This window comes from Desmodus rotundus, chromosome 10, assembly GCF_022682495.2.
Source record: "Desmodus rotundus isolate HL8 chromosome 10, HLdesRot8A.1, whole genome shotgun sequence".
Taxonomy (NCBI): Eukaryota; Metazoa; Chordata; class Mammalia; order Chiroptera; family Phyllostomidae; genus Desmodus; species Desmodus rotundus.
Window position 1 is genome coordinate 71345722 of NC_071396.1, and position 9647 is coordinate 71355368.

Here is a 9647-nt window from a genome sequence, read left to right on the forward strand (position 1 = left end):
AAGAAAAGCTTTACGCTTCCTATCAAGAGTCAATATCACACATCCTGTTTATACATACTGGCTTGTTGTCCTCAGTTCTTCAAAGAGTTGGTGACACCCCCTTAACTCACACTCCACCCAACCCCCTGACTTCCTCTCATTGGCGTAATACATATTCCTACTCACTTTTAAGAAGCACCTCCCTCAACAAAACACTCTATGTTACAGTAAATTTTAAAGAAAATACTTTATTATGTCATGAAAAAAATGCATCAACTAGATTCATACTTGTTTGAAAAAAAAATTGAAAATTTATTAGACAGTATGTGGGCATCCTGTTCCACATGGGAATGAGAAGATGCTATAGGTTCTCTAAGTATTGCACAGTCTGAAAAAACGCCAACCAAAAAAAAAAAAAGGGAAGAGGAGAAAAAAAATCACATGATCTTGGGAACCATCTCACATTATGAATAATCTACCAAGAAACATTAAAAAAAAAAACTTTGTTTCTATAGTAGCTTTAGTTTATAGTTGTTGGAATGACTGTATTCCATTGAAGACATCTCAGTAACAGGAAGCTTCATTTTAGCAATCCCATGTGCAAATATTAATAAAAAAATATATAAAATAATGCAATTAATCTCTTGCCATCACCCCGGCAATCATAACATTTGTGAGAACCGTTTTGCTCAGAAAGGGTTACACTGTAAGTTTGGCCTGAAGCTCCATCTCTGCAGCGCGTTTGAGTGCAACATCCACTAGAAGTTGAAATCCACTAAAATCCTGGTTGAGGTCCGGTGGAGTAGGGGGAGGAGTGTTGAAAAGACCACTTTGTGTATTTGTACTTGGTCCAGATTTACAGGTGTCCTCTGGGTACACGAGGGAGGTGTCTATAAAGTTGCTGGCTGCTATCTGCTGTATATCTGTGTTTTGTCCCATACCAACTGGCTGACAGAGAGAGAAAGGCACATCTTTCAACGCAGTCACAGTGGTATGACAGATTACTGAAGGACGAGCCAGAATTGATCCTGGAGATGACGGCTTAGGGGAGGGTGGCCTTCCTAGGGCTGGGTTTGGTCCAGCTGTACAGGCATGAAATGGGCTCTCCTCTAGAGTTGGCATGAAGTTTTTGATGCCCATTGCTGACTCCACAGAACTCGCTTCAGAAATCTTGGCCCCACGGCGAGAAATCGTGAACTGATTTGGATCTTTGCCATCCTTTCTTAGCATGTCAGGGAGGAGCCTGCGGCGGGCATTGATGAACCAGTTACAGACCTGAAATTACACAGGTATGCTTTTTTAACTCTGAGCATGCATGTTCTGAGAACCATCCATAAATGCCCACCTGATCTCTCTTTGCATCTAGAAGGCGTGAAAAGGCTTACTGGAACTTACAAGTTATTCCAAGGTATCTGAGCCCAGCCCAGAAAGCAAACTGCTTCCTGTCATAGACCTGCTCTTCTTCTAATACAAACGCCCTTTTTTGTCTCATCATCCTTAACCCTTTTCAGGAAGAAAACAGTCTAAATTCTCAAATGTCTAAAACTGATTTTAGGAAAGGAAGTTTACCTTTTGACTCTCTCCCACACTAACCGATTACCTACTGCCCCAGCATCTAAGTTAATCAACTACAGGAAAATCTTTCCTGTATGAAAAGGGCCACTCCTCCCAGTTACTGATTTTTCCCAGTTCAAATCACTGTGTCAACAGACAGACATGAATTACCTCACTGAGGTCCATCCTCGTTTAAATATCAAACCAGTTTCCTGGGTAATAAGAGTAAGATTTAACCTCCTTTTCATGTTTGTTGCATGAAGCAAGGCTCTTTTAGGCATTACGAAAATGTTATTGGACAGATGACTGTCCACTGTTTGTTTCTCTTAATAGCCAGTTATTAGCTATCAGCACTAGAAAGTTTATAAGATATTCCTTTTTTTTTTTTTTTTGAGTCAGGAGGCACTTAAGGACTTGACATACAAGAACGTTATAAAATGACTTTAGAAAGAAAGAAAAAAAAGAAACCTGTGTGCATAGACCGTGTTCTCTTTCCTTACCTGTAGTGTAGATAGGTGTGTTTGCTGGGACAGTAATGCTTTTTCTTGCTCTGAGGGATAGGCGTTGTACCGGTGCTCATACAGCCAATCACGGAGAATCTGCACAGACTCCTTCGGCAGGTTGCCTCTTCGCCTTCTCTTGCCTGAGCCAGAAGAGGAAAGGTCCAAGGGGATGTCCATGCTGTCATCATCCTCAGTCTCACTGCCGGACGCTGCAACAACACCTAGCAAAGGACAAAGGCCAGCCGTTAACCGCTTTCATCAGCAGGGCACCTACTGCAAAACTCATCTCTTTTGACCATTCAGTGTAAACATGTTTTCTCAACTACTGGGACCCGAGGAGGGACCAGTGTTTTCTGTTCGGAAATACCAGAGCACATGTAAATCATCAAGAGTAATCTGACCAGAAACATATTCTCAACCAGTTGTCAGATGCCTTATCGTACCCACTTTCCTATAAAATTTAACTTTTCACAATTTTTTGGAATGATACTCAGGCAAGTTTTTCACGTAATCCAATAGAAGACAAAGCTTCACCCAAGTGAGTAACAGTTTGCCACCTGTGTGTCAGGAAAGGTACAATGGCAGATGGAATGTGTCTCTTCGAGGTCACCACTATCTAGGATAAATCTAATGAGTTTCCCATTGTACATTTTAAATGCCATTCTTCCTCTTTCTTCTACTGAAGTTTTGAAATAAGAAGGAAAATTACACACTCAACCCAGTTATTATTCTAAAGATAAAAATGTATGTCAAAATTTTCTGCCAATTGCACGGTCATTTCTTTTTCATGGATATTTATATTTGTTCAAAACTCGATACCTGCTTTTAATGGCCTAATAACTCTACTAAATACAACCCCTGTAGTTTTCAGTGTTGTTACACAAAAACATTTTCTATTAGTACTGCAGTAAGAGAAAAAAGATGCCGAAACTCAAAATTTTAAATTTCCACAAACTTCAACTGCCATATTAATCTGAAGGGAAAATACTAGATATCAATAAGCAGAGTTGTCTTGAATTATTACAAGACAAAGAAAACTGAATATGCAACTCCAAAGGAAACTCTCTTTTGTCTCTAAGTACTTTAATCCTACCAGAAATTTTAAGGATTCACAAACCATAGAGGATATTCAAATCACACATAGACTGCATTCAATAAAAGTTGAGACCTGGCCCTTTTAGACATTTAAACATAACTTATAACTTTAAAATATTTAATACTGAAATAAAATTGAAAATTTTGAACAAGCTGACAATAACCAGAGGGGAGGGGGGAGAGAGATAAGGGGAGGTGGGGGAGGGAAGAAGGGAAAGGCTCAGCAAGGAGCAAGTATAAAGGACCCATGGGCACAGCCAATGGGAGGAAGTATGGAGGGTAGGAGGTAGGGGTGGGTGGGGCAGGGGAAAGTGGTGGTGGGAAAGTGGAGACAACTGTACTTGAACAACAATAAAAAAGATTTAAAAATATTTAAATTAATGTTATTCCCCTCCCCCCCTTCAAAAGGACATGAGCAAGTCTTAGTGATTGAAGAAATACATTCTCTTTAACACAACCTAAAATTTTAAAAAGAAACAAATTATAAACTATCCCATGCTTGAACATACCAGTATTTCTACATAAAAGAAATTAATTAAAATAACAAAACTTAAAGGTATGCATTCTTAACTTTGTTGTCACAAACTTAATTCAGTGGTTTACCTGGATAGGAAATAAAAACAGAATGTTTCTCAGTGAGACCATTCAATGTACTTCTGAAGGTTTTTTTTTTCTTAACCATCCTTTTTAAGCCTTTTAACACAATGAAACTGAAAAAGCTACACACTCAAAGATTTGTTGACGAGGTATTTTCCCAGTTAATTGGGTGAGACTTTAGTTGGTGACCCATGGTTAGTTTTGGACTGCAGGGGGCATAAGGTACTGGAGGGAGTGTCCCCTGAAGAGACAGAACCTTCAGAAGACAAAGTAAATCAAGTTCTAACAAGAGTGCAGAATGATCTTGTAAATTCACTTTAGCCCAAGGCTTAGTAAACAGCCATCAATAAACCACAAGAATCCTAAATTTTAACTCCCCTGTATTTGATGGTTCCCTTCACAGAAGCTTTTATTAAACTGCTTTTTTTTTAAAAAAAAAAAGGGTACATTTTAAACCGCAACTGCTTTCACTGTTGAGAAAAATGTAAAACCCATAGTGAAATTTGGGTGGAGAGCTATTTATAAAAAAACTTTAATAAATTATAAATGAGTTTTACATTTGCAAAGAAATCTAGCTTTTAAAACCAATCTTTTAATAATCCAATGACTAAAATAAATCTTGTTCAAACTCCTCAATGTCTGAAAAGCCAGACATTCTTTTCAAGGCTGTTAACCACTCTCCCCTTAAATTTTTTAAAGTGTGAAAATTTGCTCATTGAATTCAACTGTAAGTTGATAATGACAAAGAGTTTAAAACAAACAAACGAAGCCCCGAAGCGTGAACTTTGATCTGCTCAGGGTTGATGAGAAGAAGCCTGCTCTTTCAGAGTAGGTTAGTGACACAGAAAAGCAGGTTCAGTGAAGCGGCACCACACTGCAGCGCGACTTTACTCTGTTCTCAGGTCATTTAAATAAATGAATGCCAGGCCCCTGGACCTCCTCACAAATATTTCCAATATGTGCACAAAAGCTGAAGTAACAGGAAGTTAAGACTCCAGTCTCTTGGCTGCGGCAGCTGATATTTCACTGCAGCAAACCACGTTTGCTGCTGTCAGGACGATTTTCATTAAAATTCTCCCTCCGGATTGTGGCCCAACTTGGAAAAACAAAAAGACTTTTCCACGTTACTCATTTCCTATTGTAACAGAACTTTTGAAAAGTTTCCCGGTTACGACTTGTTTCCAAAGTCCTGCTTTCTGCTTACACTTAAAAAAAAAAAAAAGTGGTGGGGGGAGGGGTGCGGGGAATCACAAGCCTCTTTTACTCCCTTCACATGACAAGGAAATGTATGAAAAGCTAAAAGCCCATGGTCCCACAGCTCTAAAAAGCAACCTTTTCTTTTCTGAACAGGAGCGAGGGGTGCAAGAGCCAGAGAGAGGGGTTGTAAATCTAGATGAAGCTAAAAAAGGATCTAGAAATAAGAATAATCGAAGGAAGCCCTGGCGGGGAACTCAGTTTGGTTGGAACTAGTCTGGATAAGCCAAGGCTAAGGATCCCATCCCAAGTCAGGGCACATATAAGAATCAACAAGTGAATGCATAAATAAGTGGAAATAACAAATCCATGTTTCTTTCTCTAAAAAAAGAAAGAAAGTATGATGGAAGGTAAAGTTTAAGCACACAATTAGGAAAAAGCAAACCTAACCTAACACACTTCCTTTCCCAGACAGGAGTCACACTAAACCCCAGGTGTGCTTGGCTGGTGGCAGCCACCCAACAGTTAATTTTAAAGCAAGAATTCCACACTGTGAGGAACGACGAGGACAAAGACTTCGGGATTTTCCTGGATGAACCTTCTTTCTGAGTGGCTTAAAGCCATTTGGGGAGATTTTTTTGGTATCCTCAGCTTTCTAAGACGAGCCACTATTATCACAAGCCAGTTTTCCCAAGACTCGGTCTCTGCGATACAGTTTAAGGTTCTTTTGTTTTCAAGGAAACTTGAAAAGATGTTCAGACACTTTTACATCATAGCCCAACCCTACAAACCAGGCGGGCAGACTTCTTCAGAGTCCTTAAACGAGCATTCGGAAAGCTGGCCCCCCACCAAGGTGTGTGTGTGTGTGTGGGGGGGGGTCCGAGGAGGCCTGGAGGGAGGAACCCGGGAGGGGGGACGGCCAGCCAGCTTTTGTTCTGGCGAGTCCCTCAGCCTCCACAGAGCTCGGCCCCTCCAACTGCCCGAGTAGCACAACCAGGACCTAGAGAGTTTCAGATTACAAGCAACTAGATACGCCGCCGTGAATCTCTACGTTCTGAGGGGGCCTGCCCACCCCCACAAGATTTATCAAGAAAACCTAAAAAGGGAAAGAAACCGAGCAAACTCAGCCGTCTGCGCTTCCCCGCACCCGCTCCGCGCCAGTCGTCAAGTTTCCCCTTCACCCAGGCACCTTCATTGTTTCCTGGAGCCCGCGACCCGGCGCGTCCCGGGCTGCGGACCAAGCATTCCCATCCAGGGGCCCGCGAGCCCCGGCCCTCTGAAGATGGGGGTGGGGGCAGGACAGGGAGGTGCCCGGGGGTGGGGTGGGAGGGGGAGGCAACAGAGAGGGGGGTTCCCGAGAGCCCCGGAGTGCCGTGGAAGGGGCGAGGGACCATGGGGTGTAGGGGAGTACCCAAAATTGCTCGGGGAAGGGATGGATAGGTACCCTAGAGTGCAGGGGGATCGGCGAGGCACGCCAGGGGGGTGCACCTGAGGGGGCCCGGGGAAGGCAAGGGCACCGGGGCAAGGTACCCAAAGGCCTGGTGGTGTGGGGGGCCGGGAATGCCAATCAACGCTTCCCCACCGGGGCGCGGACAGTGGGGGAAGTCCATCCCCGGCGGAAGCCCAGCTGAGCACGGGGCGCACAATCACCACTCTTCAACACGGCCTCCCCACAAGTTATCCCAGGAAGAACTCGCTGCAGTCGGGATCTAGACCCGTCTGTCAATTTTTCACAGCAGACATGGCCTTCCAGGGGCCATCCCGGGTGCTCCCGGTGCCCAGTTACAGGCTCAAAACTCCGGGCCCCGTGTTCCCACTCTGTCCCCGGGAAGGGGGTCGGTCAGCCCGGAGTCCTACCACGGACCACTGCGAAAGCCCCGGCTTTTGACATTTAATTTTACTCCCACTGGGAAAGCAAGAGATGAGGCGCGTTTCAAAGTCACCAGCCCATAATGAAAGCATCAGCCCCTCAGGGTGAAAACGGGCCTTGGTAACCCGCGGGCCGTCTGGGATCTGAGGCTGCCCCACTGACTTTATTGTTGTAACTGCTTTCGCGAGGAGTCTGAAAGAATGTGAAGCTGCAGAAACTCCGGGGCGCTCCTGCGCGTGCGCAGCAGCGCGCCCCCGCCCCCGCGCTGGCTTCCCCGAGTGATTAACTTCTGTTTTGAACCACTTAACATAAATCACAACAGAAAAGCCAACTGCGGCCCACGACGGAACATTCGGGGTACCTCCCTGCCAGGCACTCAAAAGTTCACTTCAAGAGGGAGCTCACATTCTTTGACCTTTCGTGGTGGCAGGGTTCCCCCCCCCCCCGTGTATTTTGTTTTTAAACCAGACTGACGGCGAGCGTTTCGTGGAAACAATGACAGACTCACTCTTTGCACTTACAACCAAGCCTGCTTGTCATACTTGGACTCATTCTGACTCGCATGGTGCTTTAAGCTGCCTGCCCTCAGTCCTACCGTTTCATGTGGCCCCAAATTCTTCGTGGGAAAACTTTGAGAAGTCGTTAATTTTGAAGTCTACCGTTCCAAAGTTTCCAGTCCCCGAGGGCGCTCCGGGGGCCTGAGTAGCAGTCCCTGGATTGTGAAAACAACCCACCCCGGAGCGAATGCCCGGGCTCAGCTCCGGGGCAGTTGGGGCCCCGGAGTCCGTGCCCAACTTTCAGACAAAGGCGCGCGCGGCCGCCCCCGAGCCGCCACGGGAGAAGCGGGGAGGGGGTACCTCCTGAGCCGGGCCCACACCCCTAGCCTGCGCGAACGCGCGAGAAGCCACGCGGCGTCTCGACGGAGCACGGGGTGTCGGCTGAACAATGAAACTTGGGAGTCGCACAAACAAGGCGGTGAGCGTGCTTCTTGACAATGTGCCAGCAGCGTGGAGCGGTCCGTCCCTCCGCAACAGCCCCTCGTGTTGTGTCTAGAGGGAAAACAACTGCCATTTCAGACGCAGCCTCAACAAAGAGATCGGCCGCGGTTCCAGCCGGAGGGCCCCGGGGCCGGAAAGTCCAACAAGTCACTCTCGCCCCAAGCCCAGCGAGCACGTTTTCCCGGGACTCGCGCCCACAGGGCGAGAGCCCGCGGAGCTTACCTTTCTTGCTTTTCATTCTGGGGTTCTCCTTCCAGCGCAAGACACTCCTGGGGGCTCGCGGGGGCCAGGAGCGGGGGCGCAGGGGGCAAGCGGCTGTCTGCTCCCCAGCGGACCCTCCGGTAATTTGTACGACCAACTCCAGTAGTTATTGCTAAACTAGGCGCTCGGATCCCAGGCGCCCGCTTCTTGGGTGGAATTCAAGTGACACTCGGGCTTCCTCCTGCCGGGATCTTCTGGCAGTCGGCCGGGGACTCTCCCTCGCCCAACTGACTCCCTTCCCCGCGCCGCTCCTTTGTTCCCGTCTCCTGCTCGGCGCACCTCGGCGCTGTCAGATTAAGAGAGGCGAGGAGGGAAGGTACAGGAGGTCCTGCCTCCGCCCCCAGCCGCCCGCCCCATCCCCCGCCCGCCCCGCCGCTTCCCCGCCCCTCCCCCGCACCTTCCAGCCCCGGAGGACTGCACGAGGGCCTCGCTGCGCCGCCTCACTCTGCACCCTCGGGGCCGCTGTCACCCGTTCCTCGCGGGGGTGGCGGAGCCCAGAAACCGAGCCTCCCTCCCTGCTGCGCGCTCGCCTCCCGCATCCCGCGCTAGTAGCCGAGCGCCCTGGGCTTCTCCTTTGAGCCTTTCTTCCCGGGGCTGACGAGGGTGCGTTTGGTTAGGAAATTGCAACAGATGGAAATCAGGCCGTCCCCTCCTTCCCTTCCTCTACCCCAGGGAAGAAAAGGCCCCTGCTTTCGTTTTTGACAGCTGCCCCACACTCCACCGTCCCGGCTGTAGCCGCGGGGGAAGACAGCCACTTCTGATTCAAGGGGCGGAGCACCGTAGGAAAAGTATTCGGGACAAGAACCAACTTCTTCCAGAATGCGCGGCTGCCATTGACTCGCGGGCGCGGCGCGGCGCACCCTTCCCCTCCCGGAGCTCTGCCTCCTACGGCGACAGTGCCGGGGGCGGGTAGGATGAGACACGGACACCCAAGACGAATGACTGTTCCCCCGGGGCTAACGCTGCGAGTTCCGGACTGGATTGCTAGGCAGTTTCGAAATCTAACACGTTGCGACGGACACTTGTCATGCTCACATGCTCTTTAAAAGTCTGTGCCTGGGGACGGGCGCGCGCCTGTCCCGCTGCCACTCCGCCTGCCACTCCCCCCCTTGGACCCGGGCAGCTGCCGCCTTTCTGGAAAGGAGGTGGCCCACACCTGGGCTGCTCCTCTGTCTCGATAAAAAGTCTACCTTTAAGACTTAAACCCTGCTAGGGGCCCCGTTCTCCCATCGGGTATTTCAAACAAATTAGTCATTGAGCAAATACGTGTTCCGGTTAGTTTATTTTGGTTGAGAGGAAGACTCTAACTAGAGTTCCTTGATGAAATTACCCTTTTAAAAGGCCAGATGCTGTTTGGCTGATTTCAAGAAACGCGTGCCCCCTCCCAGCCCTCTCCTCTGGGTCCAGTTTTCGCGTGTGTCCTGTTGCTTTTAAGTAAATGAACTGTCACTGTCATGTTTAGACTTTCCCCGTCACTTAAAAGCGGGGAGGAGGAGGGACCCAGGCGTAAATAACCCCGGTAGAGACGTCAGCGCCGGAGTCTGCCTCCGGTTTCGGCTCTGTGGTGTTTTTGTTTTGTAACCTCAATGGAGAACC

At 48.2% G+C, this 9647-nt stretch overlaps 1 protein-coding gene across 1 annotated transcript; it reads right to left on the minus strand.

The window, feature by feature from the left end:
- Positions 1 to 207: 207 nt before the first annotated feature.
- On the minus strand, positions 208 to 9062 carry TGIF1 (TGFB induced factor homeobox 1). The gene is made up of 4 exons (XM_053913280.2): positions 8449 to 9062; positions 8013 to 8337; positions 2034 to 2257; positions 208 to 1254 (listed from the first exon to the last, which is right to left on the minus strand). Exons 2-4 carry the CDS (start codon positions 8026 to 8028, stop codon positions 679 to 681), a joined length of 816 nt encoding a protein of 271 aa, XP_053769255.1. The 5' UTR covers positions 8029 to 8337; positions 8449 to 9062; the 3' UTR covers positions 208 to 678.
- Positions 9063 to 9647: the final 585 nt, after the last annotated feature.